This window comes from Cricetulus griseus, chromosome 6, assembly GCF_003668045.3.
Source record: "Cricetulus griseus strain 17A/GY chromosome 6, alternate assembly CriGri-PICRH-1.0, whole genome shotgun sequence".
NCBI lineage: Eukaryota > Metazoa > Chordata > Mammalia > Rodentia > Cricetidae > Cricetulus > Cricetulus griseus.
In genome coordinates, this window is record NC_048599.1 from 48,799,807 (window position 1) to 48,816,974 (window position 17,168).

General features: G+C 44.7%; 1 protein-coding gene across 1 annotated transcript in view; it reads right to left on the reverse strand.

The window, feature by feature from the left end:
• Positions 1-9,230, reverse strand: part of Stk35 (serine/threonine kinase 35) — a 33,440-nt gene extending 24,210 nt beyond the window's left edge. Inside the window, 3 exon segments of the mRNA XM_027421820.2 lie at positions 7,175-7,490; positions 7,493-7,789; positions 8,350-9,230. Of these exon segments, the coding sequence (XP_027277621.1) occupies positions 7,175-7,490; positions 7,493-7,789; positions 8,350-8,850 (1,114 nt within the window). The 5' untranslated portion in view covers positions 8,851-9,230.
• Positions 9,231-17,168: the final 7,938 nt, after the last annotated feature.

A 17,168-nucleotide genomic window follows, 5' to 3' on the forward strand; every position in this document is an offset into this window, starting at 1 on the left:
TATTGGGTTGTGTGGGTTCAAAACCAGGAAAGCTGGTGACTGGCACTTGCACGTCACTCCCAACAATCTTCATTAGGCACCTAATGAAAACTCTGAGTCCTTATGTGAAAGTTATTGGATGATGCATGCCCTATAAGCTAAGTCCAAAAAGGCAGATGTCTTATTTTGACAATAGAAAAGACAGATACTGTTGTGTGCTTTTAATCCTAGCACTTGGGAAGCAGAGGCAGGCAGCTTTCTAGGAAAGTCAGCCTGGTCTACACAGCAAGTTCCAGAACAACCAAGGGCTTGCTGTTGAGACCTTGTCTCAAAACAAAACGAAAAAGGAGTAGGACAGACAGACTACAGACTGACTGGTAATTTGTTAAATAAGTGAAGAAAACAGGTCCCTTGGTTCAGTGTACACTATGTCCCAAAAGACAAGGCTAACACTTCCGCAGCCTCTGGAAGGAGGTTCTTTTTCCTAGTATCTCACTACAGTGAGTCTCCGCTTCCCCAATAGCCCTTAAATCACTAAGGTACAAAGTCTACCAAAACCAGAGAGATAGGACACATGACAAAAGTTTAGCCACACAATCTGACAGACTTCACTTCCCTTGTAATTATACAATTTGTTTGTTTGTATTAGTCATAATCAAAGTAATACTAAGAGAACCAGTTCAGAGCATATGGCTTCTTTTTACAATCAGTGTTGAACTGTTCCCTCGCCCCCACTCCCTGCTCTATAATCCTCTTTTGGTCACTCAAAAGCAGGCTGAGTCTACAAAAAAAATTGAAAAATGAAGCCACAATCTGAAACCCAAACCCATCTAGATGTTAAGAGAAACAGACAGAAAAAGGACAGCAAGAAATGTTCCCCGACAGTACAGCCAGGGAAGAAAGTCATCAAATTCCTTCTGCAAAGACCACATCAGAGAGCAACAAAACTCCTAATAGGAGACATGGATAGGGAAATTATTATTTTATACACAAATCTGGTAACTATGGTAACTAAAGGGAATAAAAGAAAACAAGTTGGCCAAAGGAACAACACAGATCTAGGTTGTAAGAATCCAGGGAAAGGCTAGGGCGTTGGTGGCACACGCCTTTAATCTCAGGTGGATCTCAGTTCGAGGCCAACCTGGTCTACAAAGTGAGTTCCAGGACAGCTAGCACTGTCACACAGAGAAACCCTGTCTCAGAGGGGGAAAAAAAGAATCCAGGAAAAGAAATAAGTTAGGTAAAAAAGTGCCCTAAGCTAGTCTATGGGTAGGGCAGATAGTCTGAAGATGCTAGAGGAGCCCTTTGACAGAAATGCTGGGCAGAAGCAGCATTCTCAGAACCCGTGCAACAACACTGACAAAGACAAATGGAAAAACTTCGGGATTACTTCTCTGAGCAGGCAAAGGCATAGGCTTCCTTCTGGGGAAGCATGCTTTCCCGGAGTATCTTTTCATGCAGAGTCCCAGCTGCCCACACGGAATACAGAAGAGATACATTAGGATACTGTCATTCCTTCAAGCAGACTACTCTGCTAACTCATGACCAAGACCAAGGGAGAAGGCACTAACAGAGTCTGGTATTGAGTGAATTTCCATGGAGAAGCAAGCCAAAATGAAGAAAACAGGACAAGCACAGACCAGGAAATAGTGTGTGAGTGACTGCACAAATGGAAGGTAACCAGAACCTTGGGAACATCCCTGAACTCTGAACTTCAGAATTCTTACCCATCAAATTTGAGAATTTAACATTGCCCGACAAGGTCCAGTGAACTAAGACACTGGTGTGGAACAACTTTTACAGATCATAAGATACTTTTAGAGAATTATGTACTGACCATCACCAACACCCTCATTACCACCCAAACTCAAGTCCCTCAAAACTAGTGGGTATGGGGGTAGAGGGTGGGTCAGCATGCAACTGCAGAAACCAGGAGAGGGCATCACATCCCCCGAGCTTACAAGAGTTACAGGCAGCTGTAAGCCACCGAACATGGATACTGGGAACCAAACTGAGGGCCTCTGGAGGAATCCTCTTAACCTCTGCACCATCTCTCCAGCCCCTGATGTGTTTTTGTTTTTGAGACAGTCTTGATATGTAGCCCAGGCTATGCCCAGTACTGGAATTACAGGTGTGCCACCACACTCAATTTGGAAATCATTGATTTCCCAGTACTATATAGGTCATAGATTATGTTACAGGTTATGCAAAATAGGAAATTTAAAACCAAAAAGAAAGGTAGATTGCTCCACCTACAAACATCACATTCCTTGGGCTATGATAGCCGAAGTCTGCATTCTAGTTAGACCACAGAGGTCAAGTTGTACACGGGCATATCTTGGACAGTGGATGAACAAGTTCCTTGTGAAGGCTGAGAGGAAGAGAAGAGATGAGCAGCTAAGTCATTCACTAGGAGGCTCTGAAACTGAGTGAGTACAGCCAAGGGAGAAAGCTGGAAAGGGATAGGATAAAAGATTAAGGTCTACATCAGAATTTAGTAACTAATCTCCTGTGATAATTCAAAGCATTCTCTCCAACTGTCTCTGCTCCACACTGTAATCCTGATAACTACACCCTTAATCCTGATAACTACACCCTTAAACCTGATAACTACACCCTATTTTCAGGTGAGAAGACTGAGGCTCAAAAGATTAACTATTTGTCTGTAGTCTGGAAGCTAATTGGGGGCAAGATTAAGAAGTCCTCAATCAAAGCTCTATTGTTTCATGGTGCTAGCAGCAATTTCACACTTGAATATTCTATTTTCCTTGCTACACAAGCTCTTTATATGCAAGCTCTTACATACACCAAGCAACTTAAGTTTCATCAAGTCCCTAGTGCTGGATTATCCAACTATAGAAACTACAGATTTCTTTTTTGGTACACGATTTTGATTGACTTAAATGTGCTTTGTGAGAGCTGCTCATCAGGATGCAACTAAATGAGGGTGGAGAATTTGAGTCACTCAGGAGGATTCCTAGCCCTAAGGATAGGGCTGAAGGGCAAATTCAAGGTGAACTGATACTCTACAAGGGAAGCTAAGCTCTCTCTGAGAGTTTACCCTATAAAAAACCTTACTCAATGCAACCCCAATTAACCAATGTTCTCAATTAAGACAGGGTGACTTCTATCTCCTGGGGCTGGCTCCTAAAATCCCTACACATAGAAGGAAAACACTCGGTAGTGAGAGGAAAGTCTGTACAATTTGCCTCCAAGGCATCCAAGAACAGGTCAGAAAGCAGGTGCAGTATCTGGCTGCTGAGATACACAGAAGACACCAACAGAAATAGTGCAATAAGCACCAATAAAACATAATACAAACAGCAGCAATTAGGAAGTATTAACACATTAATATTAAATCCTATTAGTAAAGTATAATTACACACATTTTACAAGCAAAACAACACAACACAATTCTGAACTTGAAGCCACGTTCTCAAGCATACCCCCTTAGCAGATGAATGACAACTCAATTCAGAAGGTCTGTACTTGAATGCTGATTGGATTACTTGTTTAGCCATTTTACACTATACAAAACTTCATCCACTTCAATAGTTTGATACATCAGCTGCAAAAGACACTCACAGTATCCATTTCAAAAGATGGTCATGAAGGCAGAATGAGCTGTTATGAAGCCTTTACAGCACTTGACAAATAGCGTCAAGGTTATATTTGTTTCTCAGACAGGGTTTCACTCTTAGCCCAAGCTGATTTAGGACTCACTGTATAGTACTGACTGACCTTGAACTCAAAGCGATAATCTTCCTACCTCATCCTCTAAGTGCTGGGATTACAGATGAGCCACAACTGGCTTCATGCCGTAAATTTTAGTAAAAGTGGGAATAAAACCTTTGGACTCTAAATCCATTGTTCTACTATATCCCATTAATTTTGAAAGTCACCAACGCCACTTTTATCTATGTCAAAATAGCCAAAGACCATCTAATTCTGTCCACCTGAAAGGTCTCTAAATTCCAAGGCCAAGCCACAGATTACTTTGCTGAAGTCTGGGCTAAAGATGACTACCCTGCTTGGAGTCCGTTAGGTTCGGTTCCTTAGGCACTCAGTGGCCAGGAAGTTTGCAGTTAATTCATTTGCAAACTTGGGAACCCTACACTAGGTCTCTTGTCAGCTACTTTTGCTCCTGCTTTGCTAGAACACTGATGAAACTCTCTCAACAAGAACCTGTTTATTAGGATGCCACCACTTGTGACCTTGCAGCATAATCAGTTAGGTATACAGGACTTATAAAGGAAAGCCTGTAAAGCCTCTTATACAGCAACCTGGCTTACAGCAGCATTGGTATGCAGCAAAGACTGCTGCCCAAATGCCTAGGTCAAACCCATCTTGAGCTACCTAAAGCATTTTGAGTAGACATCAGAGCTTATCAAATAACTAAGCTGGTCTCCCAGCTCTTCTAAATTTCTAGTTTTATGGGAATTAGTGCAGAATGTTTGTGTTTAGGGTACATGGGGGGTCAATCTTCACTTTTTGTCAGAAGGATTTAGACTTAGGGCAACAATTTTCTGAGTGTGAAAAGGAGTGAGGCTTGTTTGCTATTTTCTAGGTAGCAATGACCGTAAGCTTTGTTTTAGGTACATTCAGGACAGAGGTTTCTCAGAATGGAAAATGAGGTGATAAAAGCAACTGTTGATGCCTTTATTCCCTTTTCACTGAAGGACTTTTGAAGGACTTCAAAGTTGAAGACACAGTTAGTAATCCATCAAATTTATAGGGTTGGTAATACCTTTTTTTTTTAAGCCTTAGAGTTAGTTATTGTTGTGTCATTATTTCATTTTAGGCAAATTCTGTACTCCTTTCAGAGCTCCTAATTTTCTTTGTGAAACTAAGAGACTAGGGGCTGGGGACAGAAGGCTGTTGAGAAGTATTTATCCAGCATACACAAAAGTCCTAGGTTTCCTCCTCGGCAGCACATAAACCAAGTATGATGGTACATACCTTTAGCCCTAGTACTCCAGGCAGAGAATCATTAGTTCAAAGTCATCTTTGGCTACATAGTAAATTTGAGGCCAGTCTGAGCTACATGAGACACCGATAACACCAAGAACATAGTTTTTCTTTCCAATTGTTTTTTCTTTAATTTATTTAATGTGGATACTTACTTTTACATCAAGTTATTTCTGTAAACTACAAAACTGCTTTCTGTGTATTCACTAGAAGCACTTGCCTCTCAAGATCACCTGTTCTGCTAATTCTTCTCTTTCTCTTAATTCTCTCTACAAAGCCCTGGTTAATGGGTTAACCCTTCACACTGAAGAATAACCCTGATCACTATGCCTTCAAACTTTCCAGACACCCATAAAGGCTATAAAATGTTTTGTGCTGGGCGGTGGTGGCACACGCCTTTAATCCCAGCACTCGGAAGGCAGAGGCAGGCAGATCTCTGAGTTTGCCACCAGCCTGGTCTACAAGAGCTAGTTCCAGGACAGCTTCCAAAGCCACAGAGAAACCCTGTCTCAAAAAATCAAAACAAAACAAAACAAAACAAAAATCCAAATTGAAACAAATAATATTAAGTATATGGCCCAAATGAAATAAATTATCTAGTTTTAGCTTACAAAGGGAGACTTTAAAACAAACAAACAAACAAACAAACAAAAAAACCTAGTATTGCTTTCATCCTACTATTTTGACCCCATAGTCAAAGTCTGGGAAACTTCGGTAAGAACTTCAATCTCTAAGAGGATGAATATGGAAGAAATTCAGGAAGTAGTCTGAACTTAATATGGCAGTGAGTGAATTCCTTAGGGACTATTACTGACATCCCCAGCATGCACAACAACCTCATGACAGATACCCCACCTCAGGATTAAGTCACTCCTCTCATGGGTTTTCAATTTGTCCAATGTCATATATCAGTTCAGAACAAGCCAGGACTGCATGTAAGCCCCAAACGCCAGGGTGTTGAAATATGAAAATATCACCATTCATTAAGTACGTTTCATTCATTTTTACACTATCAAGAAATTGGTGTATGAATGAATGGACTAAGAAAGTGAGTGATGAGGATGCAGGCAAATAAGAAGTCCTTAAAAAAGAAAAGGCATCCACCATCCTGGAAATGATGGCCTTCTCAGAATGGACAAGCAGTTTGGGAAAGGGCCCTTAGAGAATTAGATCACACCATCCAATCCATTGTTCAGGGATTCTCCAAAAAGACTTCAGGAAATCACCCTATCCAGTCCTACACATTCATTAAGTTCAACCTTAGGTAGGGAAAGCAGCATTACATCTGCGGAAGATCTTTGAGTACAGACCAGTCTGGGTTCAAAACACTTCTGCTTCAAGGACACAAGAATTTGAAGCCAGGAGTCCCACCCCTTTCAAGCTGATTAAGGTTAATCAAGTATCCATTCCCCTCTAAGCCTTAGTTCCTCTATTTATAGAATGGAGACAGAATTGACTTTTATAGATATTAACTGAAATAGTTTAGAGCTCACATTATAGTTGGGATTTGAATTGGTCATTTTTCCCATGGACTCTCCAGCCACAGGAACTACCTCTTGTAGTTCACCCAGGAATGCAAGTCCCTTTGGCCTCAAGGAGCCCTGTTTTCTACAAAATCACTTCTCAATCATCCCTAGAGGTTAGGAAAACTACTGAGATTGTAAAGGGGCAGGAAAAGAAGTAACCTGTTTTGTTATCCTAAACTCTTGGCCCACCTGTGGGGGTTATTACTCTAGGCATGCCTCAGGGACTAAGAGAGAACCGACAGAATGACTGTCTGCTCTAGGGTGAAGGCTAGGGTTCTCAGAGGAAGCCACACTTGGAAGCAAGAGTTTGGGAATGAAGACGGAGGACATCAGGAGAGGGCATGGGTGGGTCCACTATGTTTTTTTTTTTTTTCCTCAATGTCTTGAAAAGAGGCATGTGGGGGCTCTACAGTTCTGCCAATAACTTTTGAATCCTACTCTTCATCCATCTTTAAAATGCTAGACTTGTAATTATGGCTCACACCTACTAAGTGAATACTTAAACAGATCATGGTTAGCACTTAGTGAGCTTGTTACAGAATGCTAGCTAACGTTTTAGGGAGCAGACTGACTTTTGCAGCATTCAGAGAAGAGAAGGTCCCAAAGCCTGGGCAAGGGCCCGAACGTGCCAAAGTCAGGCTGAGCGGTTCTGAGAACAAGGGGGTCCAAGGAGAGGGCAGGGCTGCCTGCTGAATTCTAACCTTTGAGTGAAGTCTCCACCAGGCGCAGGTACAGCTGTGAGTTCTTGTTGCCGTGACTCATGCGCTGCGCTAACCCGTTGCGCTGCAGGACGCACTCCTCAAACTGCACAATATTCTGGTGACGGCGCTTCAGGCTGGTCAGAGCCCAGAATTCGGCTAGTGCCAATTCCACGTTCTCGGGGGCGTCGCAGCGGATCTTCTTGACTGCCACCCTGGCCCCACTGCGCCCAGCCACAGCCTCGTAAACCACGCCGTAGCTGCCGCGCCCGATCTCCGCCAACAGGCTGTAGCGCGGCCGCGCAGGACCACCGCCACCGCCACCGCCACCGCCGCCGCCTCCGGCCGCCGCCGGGCCAGGAAGGCCTCGCCCGGGGCCTCGACCACAGCGGGATCCATGGCCTGGGCCGCCGGCCTCAGCTTCGTGCAGAGTGCCCGCTGCACTGGGCTTCGCCTTTTCCGCTCCGGGCTTTTTGTCCCTCTGCGGGCTCCGTTTTCCTTCCCCGTTTCCATGGCTGCGGGAGGCGGGGGGAGCAGCAACGGCGCCGCCCGGGCCCCCCCTGCCTCATCCCTCCGTCTAGCCCCGAGATGTGGAGGAGCGGTACCTTGGACTGTGATCTGAGGGCGAAACAATCAGTTAAAAACCACTAGGCAGACACGGAGCTCAAAGTATCCAGCGTCCCACCTCCGCCGCCGGTCGCGGCCCCTTTAAGAAGGAGCCACCGCCTCGGATTGAACGGGGGAGGGGAAAGGAAAGCGGGAAAGACGGAACCACCGGGAAGTACAGAGGGAGGACCGGAAGCCGAGACACAAACCGTCCACTTTCCCCACTGATTTATCCGTCAACAGTAGGGGGAAAAAAAGCAGTAGGGGCCTTCACGATCTAAGACAACCGTCTCCAGAGACGGTTCGGCCTGCGTAAACTTTCCTGGCGCTCAACCCTCTCCCAACAGCCCCTCCCCGCGTCCTACCCGCAGTTCTCCCGGTGTAAACAGTCCTTTGAATTAAACCCAGCCGAGCCCAGGGGGTCGACCCAAGCCCCTGGGGACAGTGGGTGGACACTGGCAACAAGTTGGGCTTCCGAGGACAAACCGAGACCCCGACGGCCCTCCCCGAGAGCTGAGGGGTGCTGGCTCTCCCGCTCCGTCTCCGGCCCTTCCGTCTCCATTCGCTCTTACCTGGCCGGCGTTGTTCCACTTCCGGGCGGACCGGTTCCCCCCTGGAGCCCGCGCCCGAGGATGGTCCGTTCCGAGCCGGGCTTGTCTGCCGAGCCGAGTAGAGCGCGAGGCGGTGACCCGGGTGGAACGTGTGGCCGGTCGCGGCGCTGCTCCTGTAGTGACAGCAACGCTCCCGGGGGAGGCCCCGGCTTCCAGACTCCCGTGTCTGTCCTCGAGTTCGCGGCAGCTGAGCACTTTACGTAACCTCTTTATGTAAGCCGCACCTCCCGCCGCAGCTCTGGTCAGTGGAGATTCCTGGTGGCCCATCCCCCAGGAGGCCTGCCGAAGGCTGCGCCGCCTCTGCACTGCCGAGGTCGACCCAGCAGCCGCCACAGCCCGGAACCAATCACCGGCGAGGACACCCAGCCAACAAAAAGAGCGCGCCAAAATCCCGCGACCTGTACAGAGGGCCCTCGCGAGTCGTCTGCGCTCGGCAAACCCCTCTGCGCGTCTGACCTGCATGGTAGCTCCACGCCGGCACTTTATGCTGATTGGGTGAATGGCTTAGGTTTGATTGATCACAGCCTCAGGCCTGGGTTGGAATGCTGATCCTCACGCCCACTAATGATCCCAGTGGTCCCAGCCGCGCTTAATCCTCAATATCCTTTTCTGCCATGCCCGGTGGCAGAAGGACCAGGTTGCAAAGGACCAAGTGAAAGATGATGGCTAATTGAGTGCCCCGATATAAGCTGCTTTGGGCTTGGATTTGGGATCCCTTTCACCCCGGCCGCCTGTTGTAGGGGGAGGGAGCACGGGATGACTGTGTAGTTAAGAATGATCTTGAACTTTTCCTCCTGGCTTCATTTCCTGAGTAATGGGATTAAAGGCGTGCACCGCCACACCCGATTTGGACATTGACAGGCATCAAACCCAGGGCTATGTGGGAGCTAGGCAAGCACTTTACCAACTGAGCTACATCCCCAGCCCTTATGAATGGACTTTTAAATATTCTGTGCCCTGCTTTGTACCCCAGTGCCTAGAAGATATCCAATATTTGTTAGCCGAATCTCCAGATATTGAAGGACATAACTAGAGTTTCTGCTACATGGTATTTTAAGTCTGGGGAAAGAGCAGTGGGCATGGCATTCTCTGTCTTAATTGTGGTTCTTTGCCACTAGAGGAGACAATCAACCTTGTGTCTTCATAGAGGTTACAGAGTTAAAGTACTGAGAACAGAATAGAGTTTTGCAAAATAAATGGTAGACATTGTAGTCAAACAAGATAGATTAAATGTGCCATAAAAGAATGAACTAGAATTTCTGGAATTTTGGAACAGACCACTTAAGATACCATGAGCACCAAAAACCTCTAACTTTTGTGTATGTTAAGTGTCAGTGTACACACAAAGTGTAACAATAGTAGAGAAGTCTCACCCTTTTTGTCAGAATTACATTGTTTTGCTATATTTTCATGTTCTGTGAACATAAGTATATATACATATGTATACATTTTGTTTTTGTTTTTTTGTTTTTCGAGACAGGGTTTCTCTGTGTAGCTTTGGAGCCTATCCTGGCACTCGCTCTGGAGACCAGGCTGGCCTTGGACTCACAGAGATCCGCCTGCCTCTGCCTCCCTAGGGCTGGGATTAAAGGCGTGCGCCACAAACGCCTGGCTATATGTATACATTTTTATATGTATATCCTTTTATAAATCCTTTTAAATTTAGATGTCGTACTCCAGAATGTAAAACAGCCTGGGTAATGGCTCAGTGGTATAGCTATTTGCCAAGTGAACCTGGTGGCCTGATTTCAATTCCCCGAGCTGACAAGAAGGTAGAAAGAGAACCAACTCCAAAAACAGCTGTTCTCTATCCTCCACCCTGGTGCCCACAATCATACAGAGATTGTGGGTAAAACAAGGGGATTGAAAGGCAGCTGCTGAAGTACCTGATAAACCCTGAATTCAAATTTTATTCTTTATTTTGGACTCGCTTAAATTAATAAAGTAACCTTCTCTTCCTGTTAGGCTTGCTAGCATTTATGAGGATTTCCTATCTTCCAAGCCCAGAGCTTGACAAAGCAAAACACACAGACAGTAACTAATAAAAATTTAAAAAGTCAGTTTCTTTCAAAGTTAAATGTATGTCTGCCTATGGCGCAGCTAATGCCATGTCTAGGTATTTGCCCATGATAAATGAAAACTTAGATTCACAAATAGACTTTTGTATCATGCTATTCATAGTGCCTCTTCCCATGAGAGTCCAGAAACTGCAAGACACTCCTGTGTTCACAAGTAAATAAATAGACAAATTGTATCATCCCCGTACAATGGGAACAAAAGTAGAATTGAGACTGGACAGCATGGATGAATCAAAATAATGCTGAGTGAAAGAATCCAGGGACAAAAGAACACGTGGTAGGTGACTCTTAGACAGTTCTGGAAAGAAATATGACCTAATTTATATTAGAGAGTGGGTGAGGGAAAATATTTTGGGGAAGAAAATATATCCATTATTCTATGTGGTGGTGGTTTTAATAGGAAATGGTAGAATACCTCAAGTTGTGCCTTTTCATGGGTTTGGTTTATGTTTATTGACCTTTCAGCTTCACCTCTAAAAATGGGTTGCAGAGCCGGGCGTTGGTGGCGCACGCCTTTAATCCCAGCACTCGGGAGGCAGAGGCAGGCGGATCTCTGTGAGTTCGAGGCCAGCCTGGTCTCCAGAGCGAGTGCCAGGATAGGCTACACAGAGAAACCCTGTCTCAAAAAAAAAAAAAAAAAAAAAAAAGGGTTGCAGATACTACATAATGTATGAATCTATTAATACTACAAAGTGTACTCATTAGCTTTTGGTAGCAGAAATGTCAGTAGTTGACTTTAGGGTAGAAATGAACTGCCAAATGACAGTGATGGAATTTGTGAATTATACCACAATCAAGTTTAAAAGTTGAAAACAGCCAGGCAGTGGTGGTGCACACCTTTAATCCCAGCACTCGGGAGGCAGAGGCAGGCGGATCTCTGTGAGTCCGAGGCCAGCCTGGTCTACAGAGTGAGTTCCAGGACAGCCAGCATGGCTACACAGAAACCCTGTCTCAAAACAAACAAACAAAAAGATGTAAAACATTCTAAGAAAAAAAAAATCTGACAAAGTCTGAGCCCCACAGCCATGAAAATTTGTGTTTTAAAGGAGAAGTTTCTGAGGGCAAGAGTGCTGTGTGGCACAGCCTGGCTCCACTCCTGCCACCCTTGGGTCCATAGTCTGAGAAAAGTCAACCTCTCTTCTAGTGACTATCACTGAATTTAGTGAGACTGAGCATGAAGTTCTTGGGAGGACTGTGGGTGTGAGTCTTTTGCAGTGGTCATATTACCTAATAAAGCTCTCTTGAAGTTGTTTAAATTACAAACATAACCTTATTTACTATTGTGCCTGACAGCTAACATTTCAAGATTGGCAAAGAACCCATGACATTGTAGAGAGGTCGTTACTATCATTAGCCCCATTTTACAGACGACGAAAATGAAGGCGCAAATTCTTCAAGGTTTGGAACCAAAGCCCCAGGCTCTTCATACCCTCCCTAGGATTAGAAAATTGGTGGTAGGGGTGAGGACAATGAATCATTTTAGGATGAATGGTTTGGGAAATGGGGGACCCACATTGAGATCATTGGGAAAAAGCTTGATTTCTGTAAAAAAAAAAAAAATAGCCAAATGTACCTCTACTAAGAAAGTATTCCACCAGGCTGTGGTGGCACATGCCTTTAATCCCAGCACTCTGGAGGCAGAGGCAGACTGGTCTCTGTGAGTTTGAGGCCAGCCTGGTCTCCAAAGCTAGTTCCAGGACAGACTCCAAAGCTACACAGAGAAACCCTGCTTCAACTGTCTACCCCCCTCCCCCGCCAAAAAAGTATTCCATACCAGACAGGAGAGCAAATGAAAGTCCTTGAGGTGGTGAGAGTGCCCCCAGGAAGCCAGTGGGGCAGCTAAGAGCAGTAGGAAACAGGTGTTTGAGGACCCACAATAAGGCAGGAGCAGAGACCATGGTAAAGGTTTAGGGCTTACTGTGATGATAGGAGCAGCTGGCTACTACATATAGCCGCTCCTTGTAAGAGAGCTGAGGCTTAATTATGTTAAGAACTGTCCCTCAAAGTGAGCAGACTGAAGGTTGAAGCTAGAGTGGGGAGTCCAGCCCCCTTCTCCATGTTCACACTCCAAAGGACTAAGAACACACAAAAACACCAGGCCTGGTTCTGGTTCCATGAGAAAGTGGGGGGTTCTGGTTTGCAGAGAAAGATTGTGGGGAGTAGAAGAGTGAAGAAGGATATAAACAAAGAGCTCATAGCTCTAGAGTTGAGGGGAAAATTAGGGGGAGGGATAAAGGAAGGCTGCTCTGGGCCACACTGTGGAATGGTGATTGTAACAGGGCAAGAGGGCAGTCCTCAGTGGACCATAGTACCAGGATACAGGGGCAATGGTGAAGACAGTTGCTTGGGGTGGGAACACTGGAAAGGACCTGGGCAGACCAAGCAGCTAGTTTGTGAAGTTCCTCTGAGTAACAAAACTGTAACTTCATAGACCTATATTATCTATTTTTTCATATCTGAGACCAAAGAGGAAATTAAGGGAGGAAAGATTTATTATTCTGGCTCACAGTTCAGAGGAATACAGTCCATCAAGACGAGGAAGAAGACACAGCGATGGAAGTGGCTTCCTTCAAGGTATGGACCAGGAAGCAGAGAAAGGAGAATGCACTTTTCAATGGCACCTTTCTTTCCTTTTCTACATGGAAACTCATAGAATAGGGCCACTCACCTACAGAAAGACACAAAAACTCCTAGGAATTTCTTCTCTCTTTCTTTCTCTCTCTGTCTCTCTGTCTCTGTCTCTCTCTGTCTGTCTGTCTCTGTCTCCCCTGCCCGCCCCCCCCCATTTTCTTTATGAGACATGGTTTCTCTGTGTAGCTTTGGTTGTCCAGGAACTCACTCTGTAGACCAGACTGGCCTCAAACTCACAAATCCCAATGCCTCTGCCTCCCGAGTGCTGGTATTAAATCACTTAACCAGTGTACTAGGTATTTCTTATTCCAATCAATATTAATGAAAATAGTTTCCAGAGAAATCTGGAGCTTCCTGTAATGCCATGCCACTCCCAATAAAGCTGCATGAAAGAGACTGTGTCCCCATTTTATGGAGGAGAAGACTGGGGCTTGCAAGTTGAGTGTCCATAAGAATCCCTCAGTGGACTAGGGAGATGGCTTAGCAGTTAAGAGCATGCCTGCTTTTCCAGAGATCCAGGTTCAATCCCCAGCACCCACATGACAGTTTATAACTATAACTACAATTCCAGAGGATCCAACACTCTCATACAGCCATACCTGCAGTCACAAACAGCAATGCACATGAAATAAAAAATAAAATTAAAAAAGATAGTCTTAAAAAAAAAAAGAATCCCTCAGTGAGGGGGAGGTCCTTCTGTGTATATGTTTGTCTTATTGGTTGATAAATAAAGCACTGTTGGCCAAAAGGGAAGCAAGTTAGGCAGGACTAGGAGAGGAGGAGGATTCTGGGAAATGTAGGGAAGGAGACAGTCGCCATGTGATCCCAGGAAGGCTGGCATCTTCGGTAAAATAAGTCCTTATAAAAATATATAGATTAGAGAGAAATCCTGTCTTGAAAAACCATATGTGTGTGTGTGTGTGTGTGTGTGTGTGTGTGTTAGTAGTTACGGTTGATAATTAAGACTGAGCTAGCAAATAAGAAATCCTAGTCATTGGCCAGCAGCATTGTAACTAATATAAGACTCTGCTATTTGGTGGCCCTAATTCAGCAGCAGAACCCAGGCAGCTGGTGGAAAGAGTTACTGTTACACCTCAGTGGCTGGGCAGTGGTGGCACATGCCTTTAATCCCAGCACTCAGGAGGCAGAGGCCAGCCTGGTCTACAGAATGAGTTCCAGGACAGCCAGCACTGTTACATAGAGAAACTCTGTCTTGAAAAAGAAAGAATCCCTCAGTGCTATTTAAACCCAGCTTGCTAGGCCGTCCGAAGAACCACTCTTTCAGTAATTCTGAGGCAGGATGTGCACTGGTGGTTTTTGTCAACTTGACATAAACCTAGATATCTCTGGGAAGAGGGAATCTCAAGTGAGGGATTGCCTCTATCAGATTATCCTGTAGGCAAGTTTGTGTGGCGTTTTCCTGATTAACATCAATGTGGGAGTTGCCAGCTCACTTGGTGGTCCTGGCTGGTACAAGAACACAGGCTTGAGGAAGTCTCTGGAAGCAATCTAGTAAGCAGTGTTCTTCTGTGGCTTCTGCTTCAATTCCTGTCTCCAGCTTCTTCTCTTGTCTCCCCCTGATGATGGCCCATAACCAGTAAACCTGTTAAAATTCTTTCCCAGGGGGAGATGTAAGCAATGTCTACCCCTTCTCCTAAGGCCCCCAATGACAAATCAAGACAATATCCCACCAAAATTCACTGTGGGGAATCAATGAGCTTATTACACTTCCTTACAGAGCATAGGTCATGGTTATTTACAGGGGTATGGGTGCTCCTTCCCCTCAATAGGCCATATCTGGAAAGTCTTTACCCAGCAGGGATGAAGGCTTCCCAGGAGCCACACAGATGAAGCCCCTCTGCATATATTCTTTAGCTCCCCGCCCCTCAGATCACATGCTATTAAGGCAATGTTGCATACAACATGTGACAGAGAGTGCATGGATACCCTGGTGATGATCTCATGACCACCCCTAGACCTCCATGAGAGACAATAATCAGCAAACCCAGCTGGAATCTCCAAGATGGTGACTGCTTAGTCAAATAGAGCTTTTCTCCCTCAAGTTGTTGCTTTTAGTCAACATGGTTTTGGTTTGTTTGTTTGTTTGTTTTTTGCTTTTTTTGAGGGAGGGCTTTCTTTGTTTTGTTTGTTGTTGCTGTTGGGTTTTTTTTGTTTGGTTGTTTTTTTTTGTTTGTTTGTTTGTTTTTTTGGTTTTTTTTGAGACATGGTTTCTCTGTATAATAGTCCTGGCTGCCCTAGGATTCACTTTGTAGACCAGATTGGCCTCCAACTCAATGAGATTTGCTTGCCACTGCCTCTTTTTTGTTTGTTTGTTTGTTTGTTTTTGTCAACGAGCTAATGGAAGCAATAGAAATTTAACTAAGACAAGGTGTGATGACTTGCAGTTATTTGCAGTCCCAATGACGTCCAAGTTGATCTGTTAGTCTCTTGGGATCACACTTTTGGAATGAATGCTTTACATTTCCTTAATCCTAGACAGAGTGAGTATAAATCTGAGGTGACCGCAGAGGGTCTGAGATCTGGCAACAAATGTGGATCTGACTTGGAACTCATATAAGCCACTAAGCAAATAAGACCTGAGATGATTATTCAAGTCAAGAAGAACAAAGCTGCCAGCACACACCTTTAATCCCAGCACTTAGGAGCAGAGGCAGGTGGATCTCTTGAGTTCACTGCCAGCCTGGTCTACAGAGAAACCTTGTCTTGAAAAAACAAAACAAGGCAATTAGAAGCGACTCTTGCCAGCCACTGAAGGGCACTGAGTAAAAAAATTTAAAATAGATGAGCAAGAAAGGGGAAAGAAGAAACATGAGAGATCTATGCCATGGTCATCAGGTAAGGCACAACAACTGTAGAGCTAAAGTTACTATCTCCGGATTGGGATTGACAGCAGCTCTTCTTTTGTGGTTTTTTTTGTTTTTTTTTTTTCCTCCACAGAGTTTCTCTGTAGCCCTGGCTGTCCTGGAATTCACTTTGTAGACCAGGCTAGCCTGGATCTCACAGAGATTCGCCTGCCTCTGCTCCCAAGTGCTGGGATTAAAGGCATGTGCCACCACCGCCCGGCTTGTAGGATTATTCTTATTAGCTATGGAATAATGATAACATTGTGGTTAAATTATCTATGGTTGCAGAATTCCTTTTCTCTGTCAATTGAATGAGTAAAATGGCAGGAAAAGTGAGGTCTCAGGACTCACCAGGTTTTGCTGAAAGTAAAAGCTTGTACTGCTGGAGAGACCACTCAGTTGTTAAGAGCACTTGTTGCTCTTGCAGAGGACCAGGGTTTAGTTCCCAACACCCACGTGTTGGCTCACAACTATCTGTAACTCTGGTTCCAAGGGATCCAGTGCTCTCTTCTGACCTCCATGGGCACCAGACATATACACACGGTGCACATATATGCATGTAGGAAAGATACTCATATTTATAAAGCATAATAAACATTAAAAATTTAAAGAAACACACACACACACACACACACACACACACACACACACACACACACCACACACCAAAGCACACAAAGAGACAGGTTCCCACAATGGGAAGGGAACCCAAAGATGATGTCTAAGTTTTTCTAGCAAAGCTAAAACTTTTGAGGGGATAGAGTAAGTGAATCTCTTACCTTTCTAAGAATTGGATTGTTTGGGTTATTCCAGAATATTGAGTAATCCAGACAAAGAAAGAAAAACCGATTTCTTCTCTTAACAGGACCCAGGAGGTTTGAAAGTTCCATTGAACAATTCCTTCTGGGTTTTGGATAAATACCTCCCAAGTCTTTGTCTTAGAGAGGGAGAAGAAGCAGGAATTCAGTCTTCAGTCATTTTAATGTTAAAGTGAAAAGGTACATTGATCTACCTTTTTTTCCCTTTCTGTTTGCCTGCTGGGCATCTAACTCCTAGTACCTTGGTAGTATCCAAATTAAAGTGATATCTAACTCTTAAATACTATGTGTTTATTTATCCAGTTAAAATAGATATTAAATAAAAGTAGGGGGCTGGAGAGATGGCTCAGTGGTCAAGAGCACTTGCTTTCTCTTCTAGCGGACTCTAG